At 35.3% G+C, this 16,958-nt stretch overlaps 1 protein-coding gene across 2 annotated transcripts in view; it reads right to left on the bottom strand.

Annotated features, from left to right (window-relative positions):
- Positions 1 to 16,958, bottom strand: part of LOC145284916 (uncharacterized) — a 106,439-nt gene that overhangs the window by 7,880 nt on the left and 81,601 nt on the right. For both annotated transcript variants that reach the window (XM_080134010.1, XM_080134011.1), the window contains exons 15-16: positions 13,171 to 13,233; positions 6,203 to 6,308 (exon numbers count right to left, since the gene is read on the bottom strand). In XM_080134010.1, coding sequence (XP_079990136.1) covers positions 6,203 to 6,308; positions 13,171 to 13,233 — 169 coding nt within the window. The remainder of the gene's footprint in view (positions 1 to 6,202; positions 6,309 to 13,170; positions 13,234 to 16,958) is intronic.

A 16,958-nucleotide genomic window follows, 5' to 3' on the forward strand; every position in this document is an offset into this window, starting at 1 on the left:
GTAATCGTGGAATTAAAAAGCAGCCTGGTGGGGTGGGGGAGAAACAACAGGGTGAAGAGAAGTGTTAAAAAAAAGTGGTAGAAGACTGTAACGCGAAGGAGAAAAGGAAGGTGAAAAAAATGTAATGCGTTAGTCGATATTGCCATCGTGCAAGCGGAAGTTATGTGCGTCGAATTTAAGCATAGTCAATTGAACATACAATGATTTAAATGCTTGGTATTTATTTGCTTCCCCGTGAAAGCAAATAAGACACCAGGTCAGCTCCCCCCAAAAAAGGGGGTACTCTGGCAGTATCCAAATAAATATTGTCTCAGTATGAAGGGTTTCCCCTATATTGACCAAGGACCAATTAACTTAAGTGAAGCATCAATCCTGGCCTGAAGGCCAAGAATGTTTTGCCGCTTTTTCGAACAGTTTTGGTTTATATGAAAAAAAACAAACAAACACCCGAGATGACACCATGGTGGTAATTTTGTTTAACTCAATCATAAAAAGATAGAGATGATGTCCGTTTGCGAATCTGAGATATCAGATCTGGGAAGTATGTGAAAACTTCTCTCAGAATCTAACCGACGTGAGAACCCCGATGCAAAAAGCCTTTCACGGACATACACAAACACTAGCACCCATTTTGCCTTTTATATATTAGACTAGCAAGGGTATCCGATATTGCCCGTGTGTTTGGAGGTGTGTGTTGAGTACAAAAAAAAAAGTGGTAGTAGGCAGGCAGGTTCAAACCCATGAAACGAAGGTGGAAAAGAAAGTGAAAGAAAACCTGACGTCTTACCTCTATGCCATGACGTGACCGGAAGGGTAAAGTGTTCAAATTTAATGTAGTCAATCAAAAAGATGACTTGCAGAAATGGCGTTGCTTTTAAACCTCCCACGAAGGTAGTTTTTAATGGGGGGGGGCAGTTAACTCAAATAAGGGGGCACTCTGGCAGTATCCAAATAAATAGTAATGGTCTTAGTATGAAGGGTTTCACCTACATTGACCAAGGACCAATTACAGAACATATACTACCCGGCTTGAAGGCCGGGAGTTGGTGGTTGCGTTCGATTAGTTTTGCTTTATTTATACAAAAAAGACAAACAAATACTCGAAACGAGGGAATTTTGTAAAACTCGATTGAGAAAAAGATAGAGACAATGTCTGTTTGCAAATCTGAGATATTATGATCTAGGAAGTAATAGAAAACTTCTCCAGGAATTTAACCGACGCAAAAAGCCTTTTGTGAGCATACACAAATGCTTGCGCTCATTTTGCCTTTCATATATTAGACTAGCAGGGGTACCTAGCTTTGCCCGGGTGTTTGTAGGCGTTGTTAAAGAAAATAGAAAGGCTGAAACTTGTACCGCGAAGGAGGAAAAGAAGGTGAAAAAAAGAGTTGGTAATTAATTTTTGGTCGGGTGACAAAAGACGAAATAAAAAAAAGAGAGAGAGAGAGAGCGGTCTTTCTCACTAACCATTACGCGATAGCGGATAGTGACATGAATGAGTTGGTAATTAAGTTAAAAATCACGCACGTGCAGAAATGAATGCCTAGCTGGAGGCCAGTTAAGCTTCCCACTTTCTGCCGATTTATTTATTTGTTTCCCCATGATGTTGGGGAAAACCAGCTTCCCCCAAAAAGGAGGAACTCTGGCAGTGTCCAAATAAATAGCAATTGTCTGATATGAATAGTTTCCCCCACATTGATCAAACCTAATTTCCTTCAAAACATCCCAACCCGGAAAGCCAGGCAGATGCCTTTGCTTCGATTAGTTTCGTTTTATTTATACAAGAAAGACAAACTAGCACTGGAAACGAGGGAATTTTTTGAAACTCAATCAAAATAAAGTTAGAGACAATGTCTGTTTGCAAATCTGAGATATTACGATCTAGGAAGTATAAGGAAACTTCTCCCGGAATGTAACTGACGTGAGAAGCTCGCCGACCAAAGCCTTTCGCGGACATACACAAATGCACATGCCCATTTTGCCTTTTATATTATACACTAGCGGAGGTGCTTGGTGTTGCCCGGGTGTTTGGGGGATGTGTGTTGGGGGTGGGTAGAGTTGGCCTGGGTCCTTAGTTTTTTGCCTGAATAAAAGATTTAATATCTCAAAAAATAAATAAAAGATTTAATATCTCAAAACAACCCTGTTTAACAAAAAAAAAAAAAAATGTTGACTGGGTGTTTGGAGATGTTAAAGAAAAAAAAAATTTTGGTAGGAAAGTAGGCTTGAACCCGAAGCCTTGATGTGAAGGTGGAAAAGAAAGGGGAAAAAACCCTGACACCTAACCAGCTCAGCCATGAGGGGAGAGGAAATGAAAACTGTCTTAATTTAATGTTTATAAAGTGAAATTGACAGGTGCGAGAATTTAATAAGGTCAAACATCACGCATATTAAGTTTGGCGCTGCAGGCCAGTTTCTGCGTATTTGTTTGTTTCTCCCACCAAATGAATAGCAATTGTCTGATATGATGGGTTTTCCCCCCAGCATTGATCAATTCTGGACATCTCGGCACACAGGACCGGTATTTATTTGCTTCCCCACTGAGCAAATTAGGCACAAGGCTGTTTTTTAATGTGGAGAGTGAAGGAGAGGGGGAACTGGATAGTGACAATTGGTATGAAGGGTTTCTCCTACATTGACCAATAACTGATTGCTACAAGAGCAAAGGTCTTATATGTGGAGTTGCCCCCACATATAAGACCTTTGATTGCAGTACCTGCCAGAACAGATACTACACAAAAGTGATTTGATCTTGGCCAAAAGGCCAAGCCGGCACAGCGGTCGAGAACACAAATTTGTTTTCATAGTTTCGCTTTTTTATACTGAAAAGCAAAATGAAAATGCGGCGATTGAAAAAAATCTCGAAAATAGCGCGTAAAAGTCGGCTAAATTAAAATGACAGACCCCCATTTGTAACTTGTAGATATTATGCTTTAGACAGTATATAAAAAGTTTTAAGGAGTGACTCAACTGAGCGCACCCCCAAAAAAAGTCTTTGCCAGACATACACAAAAAGTGCACACACACACATATTTTTGCTTTTATATATATAGACTAGCGAGGATGTTCAGCGTTACCTGGGTGTTTGGAGGTATGTGTTGAGCAAACAAAAAAAGTGAGAGGAAGCAGGCAGGCTCGAACCTGTGAAACGAAGGCGGAAAAGAAAGTAAAAGAAAAGCTGACATCTTACCGCTATGCCATACCGTGAGCGGAAGTGTAAAGAGTTCAAATTTAGCAATGTCAACCATAACGCCATAGCGGATAAAAATCACACCTTAACTCTGGCTTTCAGCTTTCTCTGTCATATTTGTTTCCCCACAATGTTTGAAAAAACCAGCTCTCCCCAAAAAAGGGGGGAACTCTGGCAGTGGCAAAATGAATAGCAGTTGTCTGATATGAAGGGTTTCCCCACATCGATCAAAGCTAATTGCCTTCTGGACGTCCTAGGGAAGGCCAGAAGGCGCTGCTGTTTGCTTGAATCAGTTTCACTTCTATACAAAAAAGACAAACAAACACTGGAAAGAACGGGACGGAGGGAATTTTTTAAAAGTCCATCAAAATAAAGATAGAGATGACGTCCATTCGCAAATTAAAGATATCATCATCCAGGAAGTATAAGGAAAGTTCCCCATAATAGTAATCTTGTTGAGAATCTCTGCAAAAAAAAAGCCTTTCTTGGACATACAAAAACACTTGCGGCCATTTCGCCTTTATATATATAGACGTGCCTGGGTGTTTGGAGGTGTGTGTTGAGCAAAAAAAAAAAAGTGATAGTAGGCAGGCTCGAACCTGTACCACGAAGGAGGAAAAGAACGTAAAAAAAGTGATGTCTTTGTTGTTTCACTCATCACCAAACCGGACGGAAGTGATGTAGGTTTAAATTAAGGCTAGTCAATCGAAAAGAGGGGATGACTTTTGAAGATATTGGCGAAAAAAGTGACCCCTCCCTGTAGAAAAGTGCCCAGTTGAGGGTGAAAGAATTAATGTTTTTAGCCAATTTTTCGATATTTGTTGTCCAAAGAGTCAAACTTCAAAACAATACTGATCTCGTGAAAATCCGTCGCCTCTGTCAAAAGTTTTAGGCAGATATACATACATACATACATTTAAACAGACAGATGAGATTTATATTATAGATGGTATTTTGTAGTCATCAGAGGATATGTGAATGAAGAGAGAGAGAAGAGCCCTAATGACTGTTTTAGTTGGTGCTATAATTGCTTTATGTGTTTGGATGAGAAATAGTCTTTCTATTCACAGCAACAATGACTGTCACCGCTGCTGCTGCCACTTGAATATTTTCTATTTTTAATAAAACAATTTTGATGCTTATTTAAAATTAAACTTATTTTAAAAAAACTAAATTGCAGAAAAATGTTTATGATGTACGTACCAGTCATGGAATGAAGATGTCATATTTATTCCAAAAATCACATAAATTGATCAAGTAGTTTTGTTTTCATATAGAAAATCATTTTTTTTTTACTATTTTTAGTGATTTATTAATGATTAGCACAAATTATAACCATTACAAAGCTGATTTTGATCTCGATAGTCTGAATTAAGTTGTCTCTCCCTTATTTTTTAAACAGGATGACTTAAAACATGTCTCGCATAGTCATAAATTTGATTTTATTAGTTAAAAAAAAACTACTTGATAAATTTATGTGAGTTTTGGAATATGACATCTTTATTCCATGACAGGGATGTAGATCATAAAGTTTTAAAAGATCTTTTTTATATTTTTGTTTTGAAAATAGGTTAGATTCTAAATAAGCAGCACAATTTTAAATCTAAACAATCCGACTCTATTTTTATAACTAGATTAGTAACACCAACTGCACTTCTACTGATCCAATATTGCTTAAGTCCATGAAGACTCAAGCAACTTAAGGAACAATTGCTATTTTGTTATTTTCTTTCTTCCTGAACAGTTGTTTTATAAAGATTCTAGTCTATGCTACTTTAAGCCATCACTCAAGAAAGGAAAGCTATTTTCTCTCATATACTTGGGCAAATTTATGGTATCTGGTATTCCAAAATGGTCACATATTATTGACTAGACCCAATGTTGCTTAACTTTGGTGATCTGACAAAAATCAAAAGGAAGATGTTTCTGATTAATAAATAGAACTTTTTTATTTTTCTAAAATTTAAAAAAAAAATGATCTAAGAATATTTTGTACAACTTTTTAATTCAATTCAATTTAAATATTATTTCATAACATTTATTTTTATTTTTATTATTTTTTAAACTTGTATATACAGAAACGGATATATTCCAATTTTTTAAAAGTCATGAAATTTTTCCTTTTTAATTTTTATTTTCTTCATACCTTAAGTTGGACATTATGAATAAAAGTCAAATTCGAAGATATACAAAAAAAAAATGATGAAACTAAAAACAAAGATTATGATAAGTTGGGATCCTTTAAGTTTAACTACTTTACTGAAGAGGAAAAGTAGAAGTTTATACTTAATTGAAACTATAAAAAATCTAGCATTGAAAATATTAAGAAGAGTTTAAAAACTAAATCTACAACACAATCAGATGATTTTTCTCTAATAGTTCTCTATATATGATGCGTTCGGTGGAAGAATGATGTAAGCGCTAAAAATTGAAATTTTTATATTTTTGTTGCAAAATGTGTAAAATATTAAGAAGAATCTAATCACAAAAAATTGCTGAATTCAAACTATTTATGTGAAAATAATCTTTTTAAATATTTGATATACACCTGTTTAAATGTGGATACTTAAGACCATAGATTTTCTTTAAATTCTCTTCCTAATTATGTTCTATTTGTTTTGATTTTTCCAGACTTGCAAATCAACAATTTGTATATTTATGTAATTTTATTTAGCATAGACATATCAACATCTTCAATAGAAAGTGTTTTTATGTTCTGTATTGTTCACATCACTGATCTATATATGGTTTATAACTATATCTGATTAAATTTATACTTTACGTTAGAATGATATTGCAAGATTGTCTTTGTATTTTAATAGTTAGTATATTTCTTCTATTACACAATCATTAAACCTTATTTAAAGACTTAAAGAAGTACCATTGTGCTCCGAACATTTAATTTCTCTTTTTTTGTGAAGAATATCAAATGGAGGTTACGTTGTTCCTCCACCGAATGCGTCATATATATTTATTTTAAAAATGAGAAATCGAGGTTTAATAAATGATTACCTGAACTCTGATTAAAACCAGAAAAAGGATCCATGAAAGGTGATAAAACAGTTGCAGTTGGAGCCTTGAAAAAATCTGGATTCTCTTTATTCTGAGGGGTGTTATTCTAAAAAGAAACCACAAAACATGATAATACAAGGTATTTTATTTGGAAACTTAAAAAAGAAATAAACGATAGAAAAGTTACACTAATTTATGTGCTGCATTGACTTAAAATTTATGCCTTAAAAGTGAATATTTCAAAACAAGTTTGGCTTTATGTTGGAGTGAAGAACTTTGAAAAAAAAATTTAAAAAATAAAATGAAATAAAATGCAACTTGTAAACAATAGCACAAATGGTAGTGGGACACGGTGTTTATACAGCACATGACGAAAATAAAGGGGAGACAACTCCATTTTATTTATAGAAATGTTGAATGGAAATCGAAATTGAACAAACAGTTTAATGCATCAATGTTCCAAAAAAACAAAAACAAACAATAACATTATAAGCTATCTTATTTGCAGACAGCTTTGTTAAAAAGATCCTTTACATATTTAACTCAATGACCGACAATCACAGAATTTCCACTGGCATCCATTTGTAAGTATTTTTCTTTTAGTCAAAACCCTAAATATTTTGCATGCTCCACATGTGCAAAACTTACCTATCAAACCTAGTGAACATTGTTTTTCATTACCTTTAGTAAAAACGGAGTCAAAAATACATTAAAATCTTTCAACTGGAATAAAGATATATATCTAATCCTTAATGATCTGAGGACATCCTAAATTTGATAAAAATTGTTTTGATTTAAGATTAAAAAATTAATAAATTCCCTAATATTAATTTCTAATAGTCAGTGAAATTTTTTTTACTTAATTTGAATTAAAAACATTTTTTTGACATAGACAATAACAAAGTGATTGCTCTCCTAATTCAATTTAAAAAAAAAAAAAATTAAAATTGCTTTTTTGTGGAATTTGGTGAATGGGTTGTCTTTCATACATTTTTATCATGTTTTGCATAAGAGCTTGTGGCAATATTTTTCCCATTTTAAAATTATCAGTTGGAAAGAGAATATAAAGATACAATCAGATTTGAACCCAACTCGCCAGATCTTGATTCGACTTTGGTCATTTTTTACATCTCATCACCTTTTTAATTGATCTAAAACAAAGGATGTTTCTAACTTCTTAAAAAAAAAAAAAAAATTTCTCGTCTTTTTCTCTCTTATTTTCCCTCTCTGTCCTGCTCCAACCAAGTCTACCGACCTGCTCCACAAACCCCAAAACCTCAACAATCATGACAAATATCCAAAAAAGAAACACGAATAAACCTAGAACCCCATCCTCCAACGTAGACCCCTATTACCAGGTCTCTTTCTCCAACATCAGAGGTCTACGTTCCAACCTTCCAGAGCAGAGGTTGAAACACAATTACAGGAGACGAAACCGGACATATTCTTTTTAAGTGAAACTGGCATAGGGCCAACCACTTCTCTAGACGAATTCATAATTAAAGGATACTCCAACTTAACATCTAAATCTGACCCCCAAGATCGCCATGGGCATGGAATATGTGCCTACATCAAAGATGACTTTCCATGTGGTAGGGATATCTCCAGAGAAGACCCTAATTTACCTTATATGTGCTTCTGGGTTGCACTAGCTTACATCACTGCATTTATATTTGCCCTCTATCGCCCCCACAACAGTGGGGTTACTATCTTTAAGAGCATATGTGAGAAAATTGACCACATCTTGTCTGCTCATCCTTCGGCTAACATTCACATTTGTAGTGACTACAATGTCCATAATGTGGAATGGCTGACCCACTCAAATAAAACCGATGATGAGGGGAGGTTTTGTCATGATTTTGCCATTGCCTATGACCTCACTCAGATTGTTCACGAACCCACCCGTGTGCCCGATACACCCGGTCAATGTGCAAGCCTTCTAGACCTTTTCCTCACAACTTCCCCTGAGCTATGTTCATGTTCCGTTCTATCTCCTCTGGGATCCTCTGACCACTCCGTTGTATCAGTTAAGATAAAAATGAAATGTCATAAGTCTTCAGACGTACCTCTCCACCGTACTGTATATCGATACTCTATGGCTGACTGGGATAGCTTCCGTACATTCATATATCTGACTTACCTCTGCATTCCATGTTTAAAAAGGAATGTATCCTCTATAGTATCAGATCTGACCGAATGGTTAATTGTAGGCATAGACCGATTCATACCATTCAAAAAATTCCAGCAAAAACCTAACAGCCAGCCATGGTTCTCCCCTGAATGTGCTGCTGCCATTGCGTACAGAAATCACTTTTTCCATAGCTACCAACGTAATAGATGTACTGAGACTAAAGCTGTTTTCAGGACTGCCAGCAACCACTGTAAAAGAGTAATAAAACATGCAAGAGAGCTATATGCTCACTCTGTTAAATACAAAGTAACTGAGCAGCGGCTTGGTTCCCACCAGTTCTGGCAAATAGCAAACAGGATCTTGACCAGAAGTGTGCTCTATCCCAACTATCATCAATGGACCTGAGGTCATCTCGTCAGCATCAGACAAGGCCAGACTATTTGCCAAGAACTTTGCAGCTAAGGTTTCCTTTCCAGGGAAATTGCTCTGGACATATCGAAGGTCTTCGATAAGGTATGGCATAAGGGCCTACTTCACAAGATTTCCAGCTACGGTATTACTGGAAATGTTTTCTTAATCATTAAATCTCTAAGTTCATTAGAGTAGTGGTTGATGGGCAGAAATCAGAGGCCCACAGTATTAATGCTGGAGTCCCCCATGGGTCCATCCTGGGCCCAACTCTCTTCCTGATCTACATCAATGATCTCCCAAATCACATACTTTAATCATTCGTTGACATCTATACTGATGACACGACCATTTATGGCAACACATGAAAGGCCGTAAATGAAAATCCTGATCCTGAGCACGTGGTACAATGGGGTAAGAGGTGGCTGGTCACTTTTAATGCATCCAAAACCAAGCTTCTATCTTTACATCATCAATGCTTTGATCCCCATCTGGCATCAATTGAAATGGATTGCTCTCATCTTGGGGAGGCTCCATGTTTTGACAAGCTTCTGGGTTTGACCTTTACTCCTGATCTTAAATAGAACACATACATCAAGTCTGTTGCCAGGGACGCTGGGAAAATGGTGGGATCCTTCTACCGCTCTAGAAGATAGCTCACTACTGATGCAATTCTCTATCTGTATAAAAGCCAAGTACGTCCAAGGATGGAGTACTGCTGCTACATCTAGGCAGGAGCTGCTAAAAACAGCCTATCCTGCATTGACAGAGTACAAAATAGACTTTGTGGTTTAGTGGAGGATGCCCTTTTCTCTTCCCTGCAACCTCTCTCTCACAGAAGAGACGTTGCGAGCTTATCTTTGTTTTATCGTTATTTCCATGGCAGGTGCTCGTCTGAGCTCCAATCCCTCGTCCCCCATCGCCAATCTTTCACGAGGAACACCTGTCTGGCTGAAACTACTGTCAATAATCTTCCCCACTCTTTATCTGTGCCTAAATCCAAATGTAGATTCCATGAGCAAAGCTTCTTTCTTAGAACTGCACGCCAGTGGAACTCTCTGCTGCTTGCCTGTTTCCCACCTGACTACAATTGGATGTCTTCAAGTCCAACATAAGCAAACTCCTGACAAACCGCCCCCTTAAGTAAGACACTCTATCAAAACCCCTAATACTAATGATTACTACAATACTATCTCATTAATTACTGTACACGCAATAACCCTTATCCATGAGTGGCCTTCAGGCCTTGATAAGTCTTTAGATGCCAGAAAGCCTTCTACCCCAATAGTATCTTCCCTTGGATTCCTAGACTGGAATTCCCTGTTTCCTGCACTAATTCTGTACTACGAGGGGCGTGCAATAAGTAATGCCCCTGACCCACTTCCAGTTGTCTGATCTAGCTGAAATTTTGCATGTGCAATGATTTATATCTCTACAGGTTATGTGGAAAATTACAGCTCTGAACTAATTGTGGTTTCTGTTTTACAGGTGTTTGAACTGAGTCAGGTGTGAAATGGAACCTGTTGAATGTCGAGCAGTGATCCGGTTTTTGTAATTTAAAGGACACACACCACCGGAGACTTTTGATGAAATGAAAGAAACTTATGGTGATAATGCCCCATCATATGACCTTGTAAAACGCTGGCATCGTTAATTCAAACATGCCCGGAAGTCTGTGGACCACAACTCGCATGTCGCCAGATCAGAAGCTTGGGCGTGTGGTTATGAAATCCTCCCATATCCTCCCTACTCTCCTGACCTTGCACCATCTGACTTTCACCTCTTCCCAGCCATGAAGTTGTTTTTGAAAGGAAAGCGTTTCCCAGATGATGCAGCCTTGATTTCTGAAGTCACGTCGTGATTGGAGGACCAACCTGGGGTGTTCTACAAAAACGGTCTCCAGAGCTGCATCAAACGATGGGAGAAATGCATAACTCTGGGTGGTTCCTAAAGTTTCGTTGCTCTACTACTATGGGAAGTGGGTCAGGGGCATTACTTATTGCACGCCCCTCGTACCCCATCGACGACAATACTCTCAACAAACCTGGCAAGCAACAAAATCCCACCCCTACACTGTAGAGATCCCTAGATGCCATAAAGCCTTCTACTCGAGTAGCTTTTTCCCTCAGACTGCTGCACTTTGGAATTCCCTGCCAGACCCCTGCTTCCCTGACTGTTCTGACATACAGAAATTTAAGTGTAATGTGAACAGACATTTTGCTGCCTAACTCCATAAATAGTATCCCTGCAAATCTAGTCTCAAATAGTAGCCATTCATGACTAAGTGGCCCTGTGCCTTGTTTGAGGTGAAACAGCAAAAAAAAAAAAAAAAAATTATAATTTACAAATATTCTCAATTGTTCACTAATGCGTTTAAAAATAAAATACATTAAAACAGATGACGCAAATGAAACAGATTGTTAACGAAAAAGATCGTTAATCTATAATATAAATCTCACCTGTCTGTTTAAATGTATGTATGTATGTATGTTTGTATAATCTGCCTAAAACTTGCGGAACAGGTGACGGATTTTCACGAGATTGGTATCGGACGACAAATATTGAAAAATTGGCTAAAACCATTAATTCCTTTACCCTCTACTGGGCACTTTTCTACAAGGAGGGGCCGATATTTTCGAAAGTCATTCTCTCCTTTTGATTGATTAGCCTTAATTTAAACTTTCACGACTTCCGGTTTGGCGATGGGCGCAACAACAAAGACGTCATGTTTTTTTTTCATGTTCTTTTTCTCCTTCACAGTACAGGTTTGAGCCTGCTTGCCTACTACAACTTTTTTTTTCTTTTTTTTTTTGCTCAACACACACGTCCAAACACCTGGGCAACGTCGGGCACCTAGGCTAGTTTTAAATAAATTGTTATAGGAGTTTCAAGCCATTTTAAAAAGAAACACTTTCTAATTTAAATTAAAAAACCTTTTAAAATTTTATCAATTCATTGAGATACAAACAATTAAAATATATTTTTGAATTAGCAATCAAGCTAAATTAAATCATTTTTAGTTACTAAACATGATTATTGCTGCGTCTGAGTTATAATGAATGTTTGCATTGAATTATATTTATACAAAAACACCAATTTTAAACGATTTTAAGAGAAGCAAGGGGCATAATTCTAGTTTGGTTTACAAAGAGTTATATCCCTTACACTAAAAATAGTTTTTAATTCAAAAGAACGAACTAATTCCGTAATAGGAAAACGTCAACAATTTAAATTCTGAGATACCAGAATGAATTGTACTATGTTAAACTAATTGTGGCATCCTAATATTTAAATTAAATTGCACTGGTTTGTTCTTTTGACGTTTAATTGATTTCACATGCGTTTTTCTTTTTTGCTGATTTTTGAAATGTTCTTCTTTTTCTCAAGTTTTTTGTTGATTTGTTTTTATCATTTGTTTTTTTTTTTTTGTCACCTAAAGATGATTTGATGAAGAATCGAAAATGTTAGTGATACTTATGGAATATAATTTTTTTTTATTTTGACACAATAAAGATTAGAAAAATGAAAAAAATAAAGAAAAGGTATAATAAAGTGAAGAATGCTGCTATGTTTGACATGAAATGAAAGAATGCTACCTAAAAACGCACACAATAGGTATATACATATTAGTTTTATTTTGTCGTATTTTAGCTTGCTTGTGGTTGGTGTTGTCTGCTTATATAGATTGGTTTTTGTACTCAAGTGATTTCTTGTGCACATTGTATGGTATTAACTTTTCTTTTGATTTCAATTTCTTTTAGTCTTTTTTTTCCAGTTCTTTTCAAAACGATTCCTAGTGCTCCTAACAATTATAAATATTACCTTAATTTTCTTCCCTTTAGCTCACAAGCAAGCTCCATGTATTAGCTTTTTTTTTCAGGAATGATGACATCTACTATTCCACAGATTTTTTCTCTTAATTTTATTATAACGTTTGATGAGTTTTATTTGTAGCGCCATGTCGAGAGGATTTTATGATTTTATGCACTAATGATTGTCTCGAACGTATTCTAAAGACAATCATGTTTGTTTTTGTACTCGTTTTGTATTCTTTGATTATGTATAATATGAAATTTAAAACTCCAAGAAAAAACAGTTTTCAATTGTTATCATTAGTTTTGAACATTTTTCTCTTTTAACTTTGAGTCTAAAAATATGCAACGTAAAAATACACATGGAATTAAAATCGTTGGAAAACTTGTTTTATTTTCTCTACATTCACATAATTGTTTAAAAATATTGGTTGACAAATAAGAAACGTATGGCTTGTTTGAGCACATTGGCTTGTAAGCTACTTCCCTTGCTCAACGGTGGTAGTGCCTTGTTGGTGGAAGTTCTGGCACAAGTTCTCTGAATTTAACTAGTTACATAGATTTTGACAGCTAAATTTGTGAGAAATTTTTAAACAACGATAAAAAGAAATACAAACCTTTTCAGTGAAAAATGATTGCAAGAAAAATGGATTCTCTTTTTTTTTCTTGTCATCAACTTCCTGTAAAGAATAATAATAAAAAAATGTCTTTAAACAAACATTAATTTTATATTTTTTTAAAGGAATAAACATTAAAATATATGCGTATAAGCCATGAAAATTCCATAGTTAATTTAAAAAGGCAAGTTTTATGAATTTGATCTATTTAATAGCTACCCGGTGTTACCCAGAATGCAGGGATGTTATTAATTAGTTTTTAATTTTTATTTGCACATTTTTTAACTTAAGATAATAAATCCTATTATATGCTTCAATTTCAAATTAATTATTTCCTTTAATAATTTTTGGTTATAGTTGGTTATTTTTGGAACAAATTGTAGCCAAGTACATTCTTATATTGCCACTTAACATAGTACAATAATAACAAATGAAAACTGGCTAATCAGAAGCAAAAGTTGATTTGTCAGCTTAAATGGCACTAAGTTGAACCACGGGTTTTATCAAGAGGAGATAACTAAAAACTCAATTTTCACTAATTGTCTTAAAAACTTGTTTTCATAAATAAAAATCGAAATATTGAATTTCAAATAAAACCAATTGTATCTACTTATCATGTCGCAGTAATTAAAATATTCCAAAATTACTAAGACCGATAAGATCAAAAATTAATTATTAATGGAAACATTTTTCGAAGACAATTAGTAAAGATTGAGTTTTTACTTACCTCTCCTAGATATAAAAACCCATAGTTCAAACTAGTGCCATGCTATTTTGGTCTGGCTTTGAAAATCTACCAAGATGACTTTATACGTAAGATTATATAGCTGTATTATTATATGTAAGATTATATAGCTGTATTATCTTTTAATGAAATATAACAAAGCAATACTCTCATTATCATCATCATATTTTGTTTAAGGTGAGATCTACATACCGGCATTTGTTCATCAACTCTGAGAAATTCACTTTCAAACTGAGCTATTTCTGGTCAGGTTTTATTTATTCCTTTTAAATCCATCTTTCTCCCTTCCCCTGATGATCCATCTTTCTCCTTTCCCCTGATGATCCATCTTTCTCCCTTCCCCTGATGATCCATCTTTCTCCTTTCCCCTGATGATCCATCTTTCTCCCTTCCCATGATGATCCATCTTTCTCCTTTCCCCTGATGATCCATCTTTCTCCCTTCCCCTGATGATCCATCTTTCTCCTTTCCCATGATGATCCATCTTTCTCCCTTCCCCTGATGAGCCATCTTTCTCCCTTCCCCTGATGATCCATCTTTCTCCTTTCTCCTGATGATCCATCTTTCTCCCTTCCCTTGATGATCCATCTTTCTCCTTTCCCCTGATGATCCATCTTTCTCCTTTCCCCTGATGATCCATCTTTCTCCCTTCCCCTGATGAGCCATCTTTCTCCCTTCCCCTGATGATCCATCTTTCTCCCTTCCCATGATGATCCATCTTTCTCCTTTCCCCTGATGATCCATCTTTCTCCCTTCCCCTGATGAGCCATCTTTCTCCCTTCCCCTGATGTTCACTTGCCAAATAACCCTGCTATCTCATCTGGTTTACATCTATTCACCCAAAACTCTCATCTATTTTTTTCAGTGTGACCAAACCAATACAGTCTCTTCTGCTAACATCTTCCTATACTGTCTAGATTTAATCTTCCTCTTAATTCATTAAGTTTTAATAATAATAATGTTTGTCTTTAAAACTCACATTATGCATCTGTTATTTACATCAACTCCACGCATACATATATATACATACTAGCCGGACGTCTGGCATTGCCCGGTTGTAAAATACACTTAAATATGATATTTTGATTAATGCAGATTTCATATTCATTATGACAATATATTGGACCCAATATATTGTAATGATTTAAAAAAAAAAAAAAAATGACTTGTGCACCACCATCCCACCATCAAGAATCAAAACCAAAATGTTTAGCTTATGATTTACTTTTACCTTTGATGTTAATGCCTGAGCTATGAAGACATGTTTGCTGTGAGGCTAAAAATTAAAACATAAACTAATAGCTATTACGTTACGCATGCATATTCGTAATGCTGCTGTTCGACCTTCACCTGGCAAACTCCATTTTTTGATTTTCACACTTTTGCAGCCATCTTTCTCCCTTCCCCTGATGATCCATCTTTCTCCCTTCCCCTGATGATCCATCTTTCTCCCTTCCCCTGATGATCCATCTTTCTCCCTTCCCCTGATGATCCATCTTTCTCCCTTCCCCTGATGATCCATCTTTCTCCCTTCCCCTGATGAGCCATCTTTCTCCCTTCCCCTGATGAGCCATCTTTCTCCCTTCCCCTGATGAGCCATCTTTCTCCCTTCCCCTGATGTTTATTTGTCAAATAACCCTGCTATCTCATCTGGTTTACATCTATTCACCCAAAACTCTCATCTATTTTTTTCAGTGTGACCAAACCAATACAGTCTCTTCTGCTAACATCTTCCTATACTGTCTAGATTTAATCTTCCTCTTAATTCATTAAGTTTTAATAATAATAATGTTTGTCTTTAAAACTCACATTATGCATCCGTTATTTACATCAACTCCACGCATACATATATATACATACTAGCCGGACGTCTGGCATTGCCCGGTTGTAAAATACACTTAAATATGATATTTTGATTAATGCAGATTTCATATTCATTATGACAATATATTGGACCCAATATATTGTAATGATTTAAAAAAAAAAAAAAATGACTTGTGCACCACCATCAAGAATCAAAACCAAAATGTTTAGCTTATGATTTACTTTTACCTTTGATGTTAATGCTTGAGCTATGAAGACATGTTTGCTGCGAGGCTAAAAATTAAAACATAAACTAATAGCTATTACGTTACGCATGCATATTCGTAATGCTGCTGTTCGACCTTCACCTGGCAAATTCCATTTTTTGATTTTCACACTTTTGCACCGATTTCCCCCCCAGTAAAACCCAAATATAAAGGTTTGCATGGGTTCGAATACCCTATATATTAGGTTTTATGTCTGTAGATCTAAAACTGACAGAGGAGTTTAGTAAGCAAAATTTTTTAAAAAAATATATGCATACATAAATATATATAGAAACAGGTTTGTGTTTACTATAACCTTTTTATGCAAATATTACACAAGTATAAATCATGTAGAATATCTGCATGAATACAATTACACATAATAGTTAACTAAAGATGATCATCCCACAAGAAAACCGAAAAAACTAATATGGAATTAATTAAAATGAATGTTTAACAGAATATGCAAATTAACTAGATATTTTGCAGATGAATGCAATTCCACGACCCATATATAACAAAGTTGTATTTTCTTTTTAAATACAGTAACCCCTTGCTAATTCGCAGTTCGATTATCATGAATTTGCTACTTCACAGGTTTTCAATATATTAATGTTGCAGATTTCCACCATAAATCCATCAAACTCATGATAATCAAATATTAAAAATAATGAAAATATCAAAAATTGTGTATTACAAATATTATTTATATTATAGGAAGGATAAAACAGTAATAAAATGTAAAAAAAAAAATAATTTAAGTATGATAACTTATATTTAAAAAAATTGAAAGAAAAATATTCTGTTGAATACGAACATGATCCAGACAAAGGTGCAGAAACTTTACAGAGTGTATGCTGCCAAGGAATTACAGGAACCACAAGAAAGTGATGAAGAAATGGAAGAAAATGAAGAAGACACTGACAATCCACAACCAGGCCTATTTAGTTGATCAACAAAAAAAAGCACAGTTT

This window comes from Euprymna scolopes, chromosome 9, assembly GCF_053919585.1.
Source record: "Euprymna scolopes isolate OS-2025 chromosome 9, ASM5391958v1, whole genome shotgun sequence".
Taxonomy (NCBI): domain Eukaryota; kingdom Metazoa; phylum Mollusca; class Cephalopoda; order Sepiida; family Sepiolidae; genus Euprymna; species Euprymna scolopes.